Raw genomic sequence first — 17,945 nt, forward strand, 5'->3', positions numbered from 1 at the left:
TACCTTCACTGCCTCATGCTCTGCTGCCTCCTAGTGCTTGTGGACCGGCCTCCTCCACACACTAGCACCACCCTGGTGTTGGCTAAAAGGCAGCTTTGTGAAACTCTCCCAGGCATATTACTTCAGAGTTCCATACACATGGAGCTTCCAAGATGCTTCACAGAGAAGACAGAGGGAGGGTCTCCAACAGAAGCAATGATGCCCTAACAAAACATCTCTGAGAGTCATGGGATATTTTATACAGCCTGCTGCTGTAATCCAAAAGAAAAAGGGACATTTCTGATGGCTCTGTAACCTTCTAAAAATACAACGAGAACAAGTGTCACCATCAACTTGCTGTCTTTTGTGTATAATTCATGAATTTTCGCAAATAGATACAATTGTGTGACCACCATCAAAATTAAGATACAAAATATCCCGAACCTTAAAAAAAAATCATGTGCCCCTTTGCAGTCAATATCCAGTTTTGGGCTATGGCAGCCACTTCTGTGTCTTCTGCACTAACATACTTGCCTTCTCCAGGATATCCTGCAAATGGAATTACACAATACATAGACTTTTGCATCTGGTTTCTCGTACTTAGCTTTATGTGCTTGACATTCAGTAAATATCCTTCCTTTTGCTGCATAGTAATCCATGATGCAGATGAACCACAATTGTTTATCAATTTACTTGTCAGAGAGTTGTTTCTGTTATTTTGGGGTATATGAGTGAAACCGCCATTAAGATTTACATACATGTTTTGTGTGAACATGAATTTTCATTTCTCTAGGGCAAGTTAACAATGAGATTTCTAGATCAAATGTGAAATGTTTATTTCCTTACAAGAAAACGTCCCATTTTTTAAAGCATCTCTATCACCTTAATTCATACCAAGAATGCGTGTACTGGGGAGACCCAAATCCTTCTGAGCATTTGGTTTATTGTTAGTTTTTATTTCGGTGATTCTCATTGTTATATAGTGATATCTTTTGGTATTATTGTTTTGTTTCACATTTTCATAATGGCCAATAATGTCACACACCTTTCCAGGTACTATGTGTCTTCTTTGATGAGCTGTCTATTCAAATCTTTATATGTTTTTAAATTAAATTTTCATTTTCAATTGCATTTAGAGCCTTTTATTGTTCAAAAAAGTCCTATATCACTAGGCATTTTGCAAACATTGCCTTGCAGTTTGTAGATTGCATTTTCATTTTCTTAACACTGTCCAAAACAGTCTTGATTTTGTGATTGTTTTACGGGTTATAAAAGCCTACAGTAGGGTCAGGGAAATGGTCCAGACATTGAAGCCACTTGCTTTCAAGTTGAGAGTCTGAGTTCAATCTCACACAAACTTTAAAAAAATTAGAGCAGTATCTGTAAGAAAAAGCAGTTCACAGTAAAAGTTTCTGTGTACGCAATTTACAACAAATGATATAGTCGTCCAGATGTGATGGCTCATGCCTCCATCCCAGTACTCAATAGGCTGTTTGAGGACAGATTGTACTACAGGGCAAGTTCCAGGCCAGTCTGGGATATAAACTAAAACCCTGTCTCAAAAAAAGTTATATCCAACTGAATTAATCCGTGTGTTGGAAAAGTCAGGAGGACCTCATATATACTAAGTCTAGCACTGACCTAGACCCCTCCCTCACAACCCCTGATAAATTTTATTATTTGCTATAAAGCATGTTGCAAAATCTTCACTATGTTTCACTGATGGCTACTTTTCCTGATGCTATGACCAAATATCTAACAGGAAGCAGCTTACAGGCTGAAAAGTTATATTGACTCACAGTTTGAGAGGGCACAGTCCTGGCAGAGAGGGGCTGTGAGGCAGCTGGTCACACTGTGCCACCTCAGGGAGCAGAGATGAATGATGGTGCAGTAACCCTTATTTTTCCCTTTGTCCTCAGGCTGGGAATCCGGACTGGGATGGTGCTGTGCCCACAGTCAAGGTGGTTCTTCCTCCCCCAGCTACACCCCTCCAGAAACACCCTCACAGAGCAACTGAGAGGCTTGTCTCCTAGGTGACTCCTAATCCAATCAAGATGACAGTGAAGATAAGCATCGCATGTTCATATTAAATATGAATTTCTCTCTCTCTCTCTCTCTCTCTCTCTCTCTCTCTCTCTGTGTGTGTGTGTGTGTGTATGTGTGTGTGTGTGTGTGTGTGGCCCTGGCTGGCCTAGAACTTGTTTTGTAGAGCAGGCTAGCCTCAAACTCACAGAGATCAGCCTGCTTCTGTCTCTGAGAGCTAGGATCAGAGGTGTGCACCACTACATTCAGATCCTTTGCCCATTTTTAAATCAGTATGTTTGGTTTTGTCCATTAGGTTGAATTTGCTATTATGTTTGAGATATCAGCCCCTTCTTGGGTGTATGTCTGCAAATATTATATCCCAAAGTGTGTGATGTTTTTTCACTCTGTTCCCTTGGGTGTGCAGAAACTTTTCAGTTTTATATAATCCCATTCCTTTATCCTCCATGGGTTTTTTTTGTTTGTTTGTTTGTTTTTGTTTTGTTTTGTTTTGTTGGTTTTTCGAGACAGGGTTTCTCTGTAGCTTTGGAGCCTGTCCTGGAACTAGCTCTTGTAGACCAGGCTGGCCTCGAACTCATAGAGATCCGCCTGCCTCTGCCTCCCGAGTGCTGGGATTAAAGGCGTGCGCCACCACCACCCGGCATCCTCCATGTTCTTTTCCTTCAGTGGTTTTACATTATTGAATCTTGTATTTGAGTCTTTATTTTTACCTGATTTCTATATTTGGTGTGTGATGAGGGTCAAATTTCATTCTTCTGCATGTAGCTATTCTCAGTATCTCTTATTGAAGACACTGACTTTTTTCTCACTGTATGTTTTTTGGGCCCCTTGTTGAGAAATCAGTTCACTGTAAATGTGGCGGTTATTTCTGGGCTCTTGGTGCTGTCCTAATGGTTGATGTATCTGCTTCTGCACCAGCACTATGCTTGTTTTCACGCTAATGGTTTTGTAACACATTTCCAAATCAAGGAGTGTAGTGACCTTCATTGCTTTTTATCACAGGAAAGTATGCAGGCAATGGTGATAGCGTGCTGCTGGGGAAATGTGTGGAGGAGGCCTGTTCCAGGTGACACAGACCTGCAATCCCAGCTGCTTGGGAGGCTGCCAGAATTACAGTGTGAGTTCAAAGCGAGCCTGGACAACTTAATGAAACGCTGACACTTTTTTTTGTTTGTAAAAAACATTTTTACAATGTGGCTCAGCAGTGGAACATTTGCCTACACGCCAAAGAGTCCTAGAAAGGAGGAAGAAAGAGTGCTGTCTTTCACAAAATTTGCCAAAGAGGCAATATGAGGTTTGAAGAACTTTCAAGGGTGGTGTGTACTGACCAGCCCGCTCGAGGAACACAAGGCGATGGTCTGGCGGTGAAGAGTTGCAGGTCCCAGGCTGCTGAATGCCAGGAAACAGCCCACAGAGAGACCATAACTCAGAGCGTAAAAAGCTCCCAAAACACGCTGTTTTATTTGCTTTGGTTTTTAAACAAATGGGAGGGTATAAAGATCACTTCTGCCCTTGAGCGCAGCACAACCTCTAAGAACTGACAAGCCCTTGAAGGAGTGCTGCAACGGCCGCCCAGCACGGCCGCTGTGCTTACACAGTGCCTGAGTAGTCTGCTCTGTTCCTGATGGAGAAGGAGCTCCAAGTCAGAATCTGCACTGTTGCGATGCCCAGCGGGACCACACACACCAAACTAAACACGGTGTCTTGAAGATCTAAAAGTATTCTAGGGGAAAAGATGTACACCTGTTAATTTTTCCCCAGAAGATTCTTTTCTTATTAATTCAAAGCTAGTTAACACATGGTATTCAGTAACATTTTTCTCTAGTAGCTCATTTAACAAGAAACAGTGTGTCGTGTCGATTTGGTTCTTTCAAGTCCCTGAGTAATTTCTTCCTCCTATTGCACGTAGGAAAGGAAGGTGGCATGTGAACTTGTGATTGGTCCCTGCTGACAAGTAATGCCGCTGCCATACAGAACCATATGCCATGCATGGGTGGACAGAGAACAGAGTCCAGGACACAACAGAGACTTCCAATGTACCCTCAGGCTAGGCCTGGTAGTATATGCTTGCAATCCCAGCACTCGGGAAGCTGAGGTAGGAAGACTGTGTGTGGGTTTGAAGCTAGTGTGGACTACATAGGGAGTTCTAGGTCAATCTAGGACTGCACAGCAAGCAAGACCTTGTCTGAAGGACAAACAGTGGAGAATTATATTCCTGGGCCTGATGGAATATAATTTCCCTACTGGAAGGCTGGGGCAAGAGGATTCAAAGTTCAGGGTCTGTCTGAGCTTCAGAGACACGAGCATCCTCGAATGCCTTCAGTCTTGAAATATCTGCCAAGCTTTAAACAAAGTGGGTGGGTTTGGACATTCATTTCTAGTACGTATGATGGCTATAAAAGTGGTATAATGGAATTTCTCAGGGTGACAGACAAGAGCCCTCTTTCAGAAGGTTTACCTGTTTTTGGCAAGTGAAGTCTAGAAAAGGCTTCTCAGAGAAAGTATATAAACAGTTCTGGAAAATGCAACATGTGGGCAAGAAGGCTTCTGTCTAGACTAGCATATGCAAACACTGCAGCCGCATCTGCCTCCCCTCTGAGAGCCCTGTCATAAGATGTTCTTGGTACTCTGATCTGGTTACATTTGTTGGGTTGGCTATCCCCCTGAGCCCTGAAGCCCCTGCCCTTCACCTTGACTCCACCTGATCCAAACACTCATTGCTACCCGCCTACTTCCACTCTTCCTCTGCTTCTCCTAGGGTACTGAGACAACCACCAGGGTCCAGGTCAGCAGCTAGACTTCTTACTGCATCCAGGTAGAGGGCTCATTGCTATTTTGCCCAAACACTCTGGGGAAAGCTTCATTTGTAGAAACATGTGGTATTTTGTTGTCCCAGAATTCCCTCATTTAAGAAAAATCCTCTATGAGCAGGGCAGTGCCTTTAATCCCAGTACTTGCGAGGCAGAGGCAGGCGGATCTCTGTGAGTTTGAGGCCAGCCTGTTCTACAGAGTGAGCTCCAGGACAGGCTCCAAAGCTACACAGAGAAACCCTGTCTCGAAAAAACAAAAACAAAAGAAGAAGAAGAAGAAGAAGAAGAAGAAGAAGAAGAAGAAGAAGAAGAAGAAGAAGAAGAAGAAAGAAGGAAAAAAATCCTCTGTGGAGTCAAAAACCAAGAACTAAATGCAGAAACTCAAGACCATTCTCCCAGTTTCACAGACTTTAACTTTAAGTGATGTAACTTAATTTTATAATGATTACATTTCAAACCAACAAAATAAAGAAATTAATTTAAAAAATAAATTACACCCAGGTATAATAAATGCCAAAATAAAATATGATTGACAAATCAAAAAAGAAAGAGAGAAAAGAAAAAAGAAAAGAAAAATTCTCTCAGGCTGGAAAGCTTGTTCAGCGATTAAAATGCTAGGCTTACAACCAAAACATCTTCTCCCCTCTTTCACAGGAGAACTGTCTCTGTCCTTAAGACTTGATGGGGCCTAACTGCCCCACTCCAGCCCCAACAGCCAGATATTATTCAAACCTCATCAGAGGAAGTTGCGCTTATGTGATTCCTACAGCCTCGGTGATAGGCGTGTGACTCCCATGCGCCTCTCAGGATCTGCCTGAGGACTTTGGATGAGCTGCTCTATCAAAGGTGCTCATTTATGCACAGCCTGAAGCGCTCAGTCAGTAAACCCGGAGCTACATTGCCACTGAGTGGTAGAAGCTTGAAGCCAAAACAATGAGGTCAAAGGATCCTGACATTATTTGAGATCCAGTTCTGCTGGACTTTTCCCATATAACCAGGAGGTCCCTGTTCTATTGAGGCTAGACTGCACTACATCTCTGCCGCTGTAGCCACAGTGGCCCGAAAACCATGGTTTTCCAGCTGGCACTTGTGCCCACATTACTATAGATTAGCTGCTTCGATCAGGCTGGGTGGAGGTGCTATGTAATTGGCCACAGCCGATTAAGACAAAGAGGTTTGAAGTAGCAGAGCACAGATCTCCAGAATGGGAGCATGAGGTCATGGCTGCGCTTTTGAACTTGAGGCTGTAGGGGCTCATAAACGTGAGGCATCGCTTACCAGCCTTGACTGTTAATTGATCTGAACCACATGACACACTAGACGAGAGACAATGGGTGCAAAATGCCAAGGGGTAATGGAAACCTAAGCTCCGCTTTGAAACAGAATCACGTCTCTAATAAAAGAGAGAAAGGAAGTGGCCCTAATCAAGCCTTTACAGAGTGGGGCACAGCTAAGAGCTGCTTGCTAGTCACAGAATTATTACAATATGTGCTTTATGAAAAGGCCGGTTTCTGCTTGGCAGAGGCACCTCTGTGTTCTGATCTCAGTCTTTCATTAGCAACAGGAGCCCATTATCCTTCAGCATTCTCTGGTTATAACAGATTCCAGCTTCAGAATTATCAAGAAATTGGACTCCAGCTGCCAGGGCCTCTCTCTGGGAGACTTTCCACTTCTGCGATGGACCTGTCTTTTTCCCTGGGGAGAAGGGTCTGGAGAACACCTGCGATGGCTTGCACAGCCACAGCCTCTCGTGCGCATGCTGACTTGGGCTCAGAGACGCTGGAGACATGGCTTTGCAGGCAGTAAGCACGTGCTGCTCAAACATGGGGACCTAAGTTTGCATGCCAGTACCATGTAAAAAGAAACAAAAGAGCTGGGCATAGCCACTCACACCTGTAACCCAGTGCTGAGGCTTGGCGGTGAGAAGGATGGATGGGGCTTTCTGGCTGCCAGGTTTAATGAGCGGCTCTGTCTCAAAGAGTATAGAGTGATACAGAAGGACAGCCAACAGCCTCCTCTGGCCTTTGTGCCTGTGTACTTGCACACACATGCATATAACAGAGAAAGAGAGAGAGAGAGAGAGAGAGAGAGAGAGAGAGAGAGAGAGAGAGAGAGAGAGAGAGAGAGAGAGAGGAAATCTTAGGCTACATGATCAAAGGCAGCAAAGGAACAATCATTCCAGTGAATCTTACACCCTGACAACTATCCTGCTGCTGCTGCTGCTGCTGCTGCTGCTGCTGCTGCTGCTGCTGCTGCTGCTGCTGCTGCTGCTGCTGCTGGTAGGTGGTCTATGAGGAACACTGAAGCTTTTGTTGCAGTCACTAAATGGCTTCACACTTTCCAAAGTACCTGTGAGTTCCCCATTACTTCACAGGATCTCTTGAAGCTCTTCAAAGATTTGTCTTTCTGGTTCTTTTATTTTCTCAAAATGGGGTTTTGCTGCAGCTGGCTTGGAGCTTGCTACATACATAGATCTGCCTCAAACTTGAGGCAGTCCTGAGATTACAGGCATCCACCATGCCTAGCTTCTTCTACTTTCTCAAGGTTTCTTCTTTCTCCTAAAATTTTATTCCAAGTCAAGGACATGATTTTAGAGGATTTATTGAGCTCTCTCTACTGGAATATGGACGAAGCCATCAACTAATTAGGCTAGTGTACCATCACGATGACGTCACCTCTCCTTTCCACCTTACCAACTGTGGTGGTTTGAATGAAAGTGGCCCCCACAGGCTCATACATCTGGTTTCCAGTTAGTTGGCAGACTGTCAGGAAGGACTGGGAGGTGGGTCTGTTGGAGGAGGTATGTCACTGGGGGTGCTTTGAAATTTCAAAAACCCATGCCAGGTCCAGTGCGCTCTCTCTCTCTCTCTCTCTCTCTCTCTCTCTCTCTCTCTCTCTCTCTCTCTCTCTCTGCCTGCATCTTAGAAATCAGATGTAAGCTCTTGGCTACTGCTCCAGCAATATGCCTGCCTGCCTGCCGGCCTGCCTGCCTGCTGCTATATTCCCTACCATGTTGATCATGGACTCACCCTCTGAACTGTAAATAGGCCCCCAATTAAATGTTTCCTTTTATAAGTTGCCTTGGTCAGTGGGGCAGTGGTGGCGCACGCCTTTTATCCCAGCACTTGAGAGGCAGAGGCAGGTGGATCTCTGTGAGTTCGAGGCCAACCTGGTCTACAAGAGCTAGTTCCAGGACAGGCTCCAAAGCTACAGAGAAACTCTGTCTCAAAAAACAAAACAAAATAAAATACTTCTTAAGGAAAGCAACATGGCTCAGGGAATAGCATTTGATCCTGGGGACACACAGTGGAAAGACAGAACTGACTCCCACAAGTTGTCCTCTGCCATCCCCACTTACACCATGGCATGTGCTCATTCATTCATTCATAAGCTGTGTTTATGCTTTTTTCACCAAATATTTATAGCACATTTGCTCCATTAGGTTCTTGGGATACAGAGCAAATAATAATCTTGGCACGCATCAGGCCTTACCTTCTAGCAGAATCAGAGAAACCATAAACAAATGTATTTAATTTTAGTGTGTAATTATAATGGCATTTCTCCATATGAGAAAATTTCATGTGCCCCATTTTCTCTCATAATTTTCTCCTTTCAAGAGAAAATAACTACCTAACTGTAGCTAATAACATTCCAAAACATTACCATCTGGTACGCTTGCTCTCTTAACTTACGCCTGCTGAGTCATTTGCAAAGTCAGCTTTATGAAGTAAAGGGGGCATAATGCAAGCTATCATGCTGGCACCTCAAATTCTGTTACAATTAGACTCTTCCTAATCACAAAGTTTAAGTGAAGCCTGCCTCCTCTCTACTCTCCTTTTCCCTGTTGATATCATCTCCAAAGGCATGAAATTACTGGGGCTGCATCCATGAAATAACTTTTATTGCCAGTCGTTAAAAGCAGGCAATCCTATCAATGGAGCTGTAAGTTGAGTCAGTATCAGTGCTCGTCCCTGCTAAGAAAAGGCGTGCTCAGTTTGGAAAGGACCAAAAAGACATCAGGTCTACCAGGCAAGATAGTCTGTTTAGACTTAGAGTCAGGAAAACTCACAGATATACAGACTGTTGCTACCGTAGGATCAGAGAGGAAATATCCCCTTTCACCAGGTCAGTTTTCCAAGAAGAATAGTTGTCTTAAGGGTAGGCACGGAAGTACAGGCCTGTAATCTCAGTACATGGGAGGATTAGGCAGGAAATCACAAATTGAAGGCTGGTCTACATCACATAGCAAGACCTACATCAAAAGTAGAGATAAGAATAGGGAAGGGATCTAGAGACTAGGAACCAATATCGCAGATTTTTCCCCACAGTTCTAGAAGGTAGAAGTCCAAGACGAGAGAGTCGGTTTGATTAGACTTTAGTAAGAAGTTTTCTACTTGCTTGCAGACAGAAAGTGAATATTGAATATTGTCCTGTGAATATTGGACCTAGAATCTTGCATTGACAACCCCAGGAATCCATGTCCTTGCATGATAGAGATGTATGGCAGACAGAGAACATATATTTATATCTTCTTTCCCCCTTTCCCCTGTGTGTTTGTGTGTGTGCGCACACGCGCACGTGAGCACGCACATGTGTGCTAACTAGGGATCAAACCTAGGCCTTCACATATGCTGACGATACACATGTTGTTTATCAATGGGCAATGTCCAGAACCCCTACCACTCTTCTTTCCAGGGCATTTACCCTCTCATGTAGGCCCCATACTCATGACCTTCTCTAAACTTACTCACTTTCCAGAGTCTCTATCACCTGATATTGACCATTGTGAGTTGGGACTTTAGAATATGAGCTTTGAGCAGACTCAGTTCAGTACACAGTATCCTGTTTAACATGCTTTCTTGCATTGCTACTAATTTCCTTAACATTATACACCAAGGCACAGCCATGATAAAGTTACATAGCTAGTGAGTTTGGACCTGGAACTGAAATTTCTACCTACGAAAATTTATCTCAACTAAAAAGTCTCTCCAAGAAAAGGAATGGTACCTCTACTCTATTTTTAAGGAAAAGAACAAATTAACCAGTTTTTAAGACGGTTGTGCTTTTTCTGTGGAAATGAGTTAAGATATTCTTGAATACCAAGGATCTCACAGCTGGTTATGATCATAGTACAGTCTTGAAAGTGGAACTGAGCCAGATGGTAGTGGCACATGCCTTTAATCCTAGCACTCAGGAGGCAGAGGCAGGCGGATCTCTGCGAGTTCGAGGCCAGCCTGGCCTACAAGAGCTAGTTCCAGGACAGGCTTCGAAGCTACAGAGAAACCCTGTCTTGAAAAAACAAAAAAAAAGAAAAAAGAAAGAAAGAAAAGAAAGAAGGAAGAAGGGAGGGAAGGAAAAAAGAGAAAGTATATGATGCACTGCACACCTACTTTTCCCTTCCCAGAGGTTGAAAGGTTTTGTTCATGCTTCCATCTATGCAGACTGTAGGAGATGAGGGTGGGGAGATGGAATAACCTAGTGTTTCTCCAGAAAACACCTAAGGTTGATACTTTCTCCTTTGGATTAAATAGTTTCCTTAGGTAACCCCTTTGCAATGGAACACTAGGTCAATATATAGAATTAAATAGGAAAGGCTATGGGTAAAAAACATTGGCCATGATTCTACAGAAAAAAAACAAAGTATATATGTATATATATATATATTTCTATGGTTCTAGAATTCTCCCCCCAAAAATTTCTCTGACATGGTATCAGTAAACGAATGCAGCCTCGACTGTAATCTTCTTGACCAGATGTTCTTAATTTAAGAAGATGCAAACACTTGTATCTACTATAGTTAGTGCCTAGACTTAAACAACACTGGCTCAAATTAAGTGCTTATCTCTATGTTCCTAAACATACATGTGCTCATATGTACTTCATATGTATTTTGCCAGCTTTCAGTGCTGTCTTCCCAATGCACAATGCTGAGGAAGGGTAGCCTTATATGGCCTAGTACTCTCTATGTAGACAAGGCTAGCCTTAAATTAATCAAAATCTTGTCTTTGCCTTCCAAGTACTAGGAATAAAGCACGTGTGGCGTCAAAGGCATGTTCTACTACACCTGGTTATTTCATTTCTCTTTAGAACCAAACAATATTTATATTATTTTATATATGTATCAGACTTCCATTATCTATTTATTTGTAAAAAGAAATACAAGTTTGTAGTGGGAGCTGCGGGCTGTGTTCCTGCCGCCCCAGCTCCTGGTCGCCTGGCTGCTTATGCCCCAAAATAACGACACACAAACTGTATTCTTTTAAACACTGCTTGGCCCATTAGCTCTAGCCCTTACTGGCTAATTCTCATATCCCGATCAACCCATCTCTAATAATCTGTGTAGCACCAGTCTTACCAGGAAAGATTCAGCATGTCTGACCTGGCAGCTTGCTTCATCGCGTCTGCCCCAGAGAGGAGAGCATGGTGTCTGAGCTCACTTCCTCTTCCTCCCAGCATTCTGTTCTGTTTACTCCACCCACCTGTGTTCTAACCTATGAGGGCTAAGCAGTTTCTTTATTTTTTAACCAATGACCTTCCTCCATCCCAAGTTGGTTCTAATTCATTGCTATATATAGTAAATAGAGCAGCAATAACTGTGGATATGCAAATATCTCTATGGTAGGATATATAGTTCACAAGGAATGTTGCGTATGTAACCTTTTTTGTTTGTTTGTTTGTTTTGTTTGTTGAGACAGGGTTTCTCTATGTAGCTCTGACTGTCCTGGAACTCACTCTGTAAACCAGGATGGCCTTGAACTCACAGAGATCCACCTGCCTCTGCTGTAATTAAAGGCATGCCCCTGCATTGCCTGGCTCATTCATAATTTTTAACAACACACTTGTATGACTTGGGGTGGACCTCAATGGTAGAGCATTTACCTAGCGTGTCCCAAGCTCTGGGTCATATTTACAGCATTGAGAAGAAAAGGAAGAAAGAAACATGTTGGCAGAGGTTTCTGTCCCACCCGGTCCCACAGACATTCAGTCCCAAAGAAACACACAGAGGTCTATGTAAATTATAAACTGACTGACCTGTTAGCTCAGGCTTCTTATTAGTTCTTATAGCTTATATTAGCCCATAATTCTTGTCTGTGTTAGCCACGTGACTTGGTATCTTTTATCAGTGAGGCATTCTCATCTTGCTTCCTCTGCATCTGGATTAAGACTGCAGACTGACTGTTTTCTCTTCCCAGAATTCTCCTGTTCTTGTTGCCCCATCTCTACTTCCTGCCTGGTCACCCTGCCTATACTTCCTGCCTGGCTACTGGCCAATCAGCGTTTTATTAAATTCATACAAGTGACAGTGTACAAGACCATTGTCCCACAACAGAAACATGCTTGTATACAAACCAGGTTGATCACAAAAAGCCACTATCCCTTTTTGTCTTGGTTTGGTTTGCATTTTTAGATAGGCTCTTACACTATAGCTCAGACTTGCCTGGAACTCACTATGTAGTGCAGGCTGGCTTCAAACTCACGGCAACCCTCCTGCTTCCACCTCCTGTGAGTTAGTATTACAGGTATGAGCCATCATACCTAGCAAAAGCTATTTCTTAAATAATAAATTTTATTAACAAATTATCTACAACATGCCAGTAGATGACAGTGTAATCCAGTGAACAGAACTGGCAGCCTATGACCTGTGGTGAAAATGAACCTTTGAATTCCTTCCTAATGTCCCGTGGAGCATCAGGAGCTCAGCCAGGACTGCAGGGCACTCCTGGCACACGGAGTAGGTGTGGCTACACATCCAGTGCAAGCAGCCAATCACAAGCCTGTGTTCCTTTGCAGTTGCGGCTTTTCTAACCTCTGGACTTGGCTGAGTGTACTAGACTTGCCCTTCTACCTCCCTAATGCCATGTAAGCAGAGAGGGATCAAACTTTAGGACTCTAGCTCCTAGCTCAGTATTAACACGGCAGAAATTCCATAAATGCCTGCCAAGAAAGAACACAAATCTACTTAGTTGAGCAAATGGAAGGAAAAGGTCTTTTCTACAAAATCCTATTGTATTGAGCAATCTCTTGGGTAATACGAGGGTGACTTATTCTATAATTTCAAAACTATCTCTTTATGTTTGCAATGCTAGGGATTGACTCTCACACACACTTGGCAAGTAATTTACCACTGAACCACATTCTCAGAGTTCACATAATTTTTTTTAGTGGCAGTTACATGCATGCGTACACACACACACAAATGTAATAAAAAAAAAGAAGTAAATATATACATTAAACACATAATAAAATAATTTGTCTGGCAGAAAGTATTTTTCTTTTCTTTTCTTTGACAGGTCTTACTGTAGTCTAGGCTGGCCTGGAACTCACTATGTAGCCCAACCTGGCCTAAAGCCCATTCAATCTCCTTCCTGCCTCAGCTTCTAAAGTACTGGCATTGCCACTACATTTAGCTCAGAAATAACACTTCTTTAATTCCACTGAGGAGCTCAGAATATCTTTTAAAGGGGGTCAAGGGAAAGTACTAGCCCTGAGTAAACTGGTTCTATACACTGGAGCAGTTGGCAAAGATTTAGATGCTATATTGGGTGGGTGTAGTGGCACACACCTTTGATCCCAGCACTTAGGAGGCAGATAAATCTCTGAGTTCAAAACCAGCCTGGTCTACGAGTAAACTCTAAGACAGGTAGCACTACACAGAGGGACCCTGTCTCCAAAAAAACGGGAGAAAACAAAAGAATGAACAAAGGAAGGAAGGAAGGAAGGAAGGAAGGAAGGAAGGAAGGAAGGAAGGAAGGAAGGAAGGAAGGAAGGAAAGAAGGAAGGAGAAAAGAATCAAATGCCAGGAAGCTTATCTGTTAGAGTGACATTTACTTCAACTGACATATTTGCTCAGTTCTTCATACTGGTGGAGCTTATTAGGTTTTGTGTCCCCCACACACACTCATAGGTTTCTCCGCCAAGGCAGTAAGTCAGATCAAGCTGATTTGAAAAAGTAAACAGGTTTATTTGATCAAAGCATTCCCAGGCAGGTTCTCCAGTCCCAGAGATGGAGACCGGAGACACTACACCCACAAATGAAAGCAAGGAGACTTTATAGATTGTAGGCGCAGCACAATGACATGTCTGCCATAAGCTGGGTTTGTGTCCAAGTACAGTCAAAATCTGAGCACTTGGGCGACTGGCAACTTCAGGAGAGGAAGCTGCAGTAGACCCCAAGAATGCAGAACTGGACTTTCTGGCACCTTGCCTTTGTTCAGAGACTCTATGAATAGGCAGGATTTGGAGAGAGAGACAGAAAATGGGGCTTTCTGGATCACGCAGGGGGTAAACTGAAGGCTCCAATCCAACAGGGACTGCAACTCAGCAAAGTACACCTGCTAAGTGCTACAGTTAATTTCTGGACTTTGAGGTCATACGAGCCTCATGAGGCCACGAGAGGCCAAGATTTTGTTATCACATAAAAGATAAAAGATATTCAAGTGCCTGTATGAGCTTGTATCTCTGGGAAAGCTTACAGTATCACAAAACTGGTTTGCCAACAAGTCAGGTTGCCAGCGTGTCAGTTGCTGAGCCAACAAGAATTAGTGTTCAGAGCTGCTGTTCCCAAGGCTATAAATCTCCAGATTCCTCACCTTGACTGCACAAGGGGAAAGGTGGGGAGCTTTATAAGGTGCTGGTGGCTGTATCACACCTTCTGAATTCCTGGCTGACTTGGTCTGGGGTGTGACCTGGCCGTTGGAACTTGTGCTTCTACAAATGGGCTTGAGAAGTTTGACTGTGGAGCTTTTGTGGTTTTTGAGAACACAGATAATTCAGAGCAAGTTAAACACACCTATTCTTCCTCCCTTCCCTTGCTGTCACAACTCTCTAAGAATAAGCTAATATAGGAGATACATGGCCATGAGACTCATCAACACAGTCTGTCTTCTCCCATTACGGTCACCGTAGCTTCCTACCATGAACTTGCTTGAGGCTTTTAATGCTACCTACAGCAACTCTTCCAGTAAGAAAAAGTCATCTTGTATATGGAGAAGCTGAGATTTATGCAAGTATTCCTGTACATTCTACAGAAAAGATAGGGATGCTACTCGAAGTCCTGAGTTCAATCCCCGGTACCACAAAAACAAAAGCTACTAGATTATACCAACACCACAGGAAAAGTACCGTATAGAAGTGTGTATTCATCTCAGCAAGCCCAGCACTTGGGAAGCCGAGGCAAGATTAAGAGGTCCATGTCAGAGGCTAGAAAGATGGCTCAGTAGGTAAAGGTGCTTGCTGCTAAGACTGACAAGTTCAATTCCTGGTACCCACATAAAGAAAGAACAAACTCTTGTCGTAGAATGTGTACATATGGTTGCTATTACACACAAACACACACACATTCATTGAATAACCAAATATAATAAGTTTTTATAAACAAATTATGTACAATATTGATTATTTAATCTAAGAAGTGACTCTACAAATTTTCTCTGTATTTTAATTACTATTTTGTGTCTTTAAATTTTTTCATAACAGCCGGGCGGTGGTGGCGCACGCCTTTAATCCCAGTACTCGGGAGGCAGAGGCAGGCGGATCTCTGGGAGTTCGAGGCCAGCCTGGTCTACAAGAGCTAGTTCTGGAACAGGCACCAAAGCTACAGAGAAACCCTGTCTCGAAAAATCAAAAAAGAAAAATTCATAACAAAAAGTTGTGAGAAAAATATGTCTGGATTGACAAGCAGAAAATAGAAACACCATCAATATGTGCTGAAGCTAATGCAGTCAGATGCAGAGAGCTGACTCTGTGTGATCATGGCCAAACTTTATATTTTTTTCTGTCTGTTTGTTTGTTTGTTTGTTTTTCAAGACAGGGTTTTTTGGTTTCTGAGTAGCTATGGAGCCAGTCCTGGAACTCGCTCTGTAGATCAGGCTGACCTCAAACTCACAGAGATCCGCCTGCCTCTACTTCCCAAGTGCTGGGATTAAAGGTGTACATCACTACTGCCTGGCCAAATTTTATATTTTCATGTATTTGAAGATGATCATAATAAGGTGTTGGAGGGAGAAGTTGTGACAAAACTTAGAAAAACCATAAAAATGACATAAAAAAAACTACTGGGACTAAAAAGTGCTATAAAAAGACTGAAAAATACTCTAACATGCCAAAGTCAATGTCTTTCTTATCTACAAGCAATAATTACAAATGGAATGTTACTTATATTAGCGCCCCATAAATATAAAATACTTAGATAGAAGCCTGAAAAAATAAGCAAAATCTACATAAGGAAAACTACAAAACTCTGACAGAAGACATCGCAGAAGGAGGAAATGATCCCTGCTCGTAACAGGGAGCCGCAGTCTTGGGATGTGTCGATTCTTCCTGCTTGGATCTGTTGATTCACTCTCCCATGAGTGTTCCCTGACCTTAGGCAGACTGGGGTAGGGAGCTCTCCTACCAGTATATTTCTGGTAGGATCCTTTTTATTTCTGAGGTACTGAAGATCAAACCCAGAGCTTTCAGTCTGCTAGGTAAGTGCTCTACCCCTCAGCTATCTTCCCTAGAGCCCGATGGACACTCCTTATTTGTATTTTATTCTAGTACTGTTTTATCTAGCATATAAGCAAGTCCTCAGAAACAAACAACAGTGAATGAGTAGACAACTCAAAATACATAATCACTATCTAGCTTTGTGTGAATTACACAAACATATGCAATATATGTGATTTCAATAATAATACAAAAGCTATGGGCTGGGGGATGGCTCAGTGGTGAAAAGCACTGGCTGCTTTTCCGGAGGACCTGGGTTCAAGTCCCAGCACCCACATGGCAGCTCACAACTGTCTGTAACTCCAGCTCCAGGGGATTCGACACCCTCACCAGATCCACATGCAGACAAAACGCCAATGAACATAAAATAAAAATAAATCATAAAGCATTGTTTGAAATTTTTTTTATAAAAGCTATCCCATAGCTCTTTAACATAATGCTTTTTATCATAGTTCATTTGAGATATATGAGTTAATAGCTAACGATATCCAAAGTCCAAGACAATTTCTTTTTTTGTTTTGTTTGTTTATTTGTTTTGTTTTGTTTTTGAGACAGGGTTTTTCTGTAGCTTTGGAGCCTGTCCTGGAACTAGCTCTTTTAGACCAGACTGGCCTCGAACTCACAGAGATCTATCTGCATCTGCCTCCCCAGGGATGGATTTAAAGGCGTGCGCCACCACCACATGGCCCAAGACAATTTCTAATAGCTAATAGGAAAGGGTGAATTTGCTTGCATGGCAGCAAATGGTTTTTACACTACCTGCTGTTTGGATCTCCGTATCCATACTGGATTAGCTTTGACAGTATCAACATAGGAGCTAAAGACTGGGCAGGTCTGGTAAACAAAGCACTGATGCCAAAAACCATCGAGGAAAGGGGAGACCTGAGACAGACAAAAATAGCATCGGTCTTAATATAAATCACATTTGTTGCGTTTCTTCTTCTTCTTTGAGACAGTATGTCTCACTATGTAGCTCTGGCTTGTTGTCTAGAATTCATTCAGTAAACCAGGCTAGCCTTGAACTCACAGAGACCCACCTGCTCTGCCTCCCAAGTACTGGGAATAAAGGTGCCCTCCACTGGCCAGCACATCTATTGTATTTCTGTACTCAAGTATGTACGCATCTCTATATGTGAAGGGCCTTTTCATCTATGAAGTTCCCATTGACTTAAGTAAACAATTATAGAAATAGCTTAGCGATTATAAAATAAATATTAATTCCTTAGTTTAAGGGAATAATAGAATTTAACTTTATTGTTATTCTTTTGTTGTTTTTATTTGTTTGAAACTGACTATGTAGCCCAGGCTGAACTTCAACTCACTATGTAGCACAGTCGGATCCTGAACTTGAGGTGATCCTTCTGCATCAGTCTCCACATTGCTAGGATTACTGGTGTGAGTCACAATACAGCTATTTACTGAGACAAGGTCTTGCTATATGGCTGGCCTGGTGCTCAAGTGATCATCCTGCCGTAATCTACTGAGTGGCTGAGTCTTCAGGAAGGTGCCACTATGCTTACCTGATAGTAGGCAGCCATATGGTACTTATACATGTTGGCATTTGGTAAATGTTGATGCATCACAATTCATACAACATAAAACAAATTGAGATTTCACTTTGGTTCC

General features: G+C 42.6%; 1 protein-coding gene across 1 annotated transcript in view; it reads right to left on the reverse strand.

The window, feature by feature from the left end:
* Window positions 1-3,612: 3,612 nt before the first annotated feature.
* LOC130879055 (transmembrane protein 180-like) overlaps window positions 3,613-17,945 on the reverse strand; it is a 31,456-nt gene continuing 17,123 nt past the window's right edge. Inside the window, exons 5-6 of the mRNA XM_057777047.1 lie at window positions 17,079-17,201; window positions 3,613-3,745 (exon numbers count right to left, since the gene is read on the reverse strand). Coding sequence (XP_057633030.1) covers window positions 3,613-3,745; window positions 17,079-17,201 — 256 coding nt within the window. The remainder of the gene's footprint in view (window positions 3,746-17,078; window positions 17,202-17,945) is intronic.

This window comes from Chionomys nivalis, chromosome 8 (genome assembly GCF_950005125.1).
Source record: "Chionomys nivalis chromosome 8, mChiNiv1.1, whole genome shotgun sequence".
Classification (NCBI taxonomy): domain Eukaryota; kingdom Metazoa; phylum Chordata; class Mammalia; order Rodentia; family Cricetidae; genus Chionomys; species Chionomys nivalis.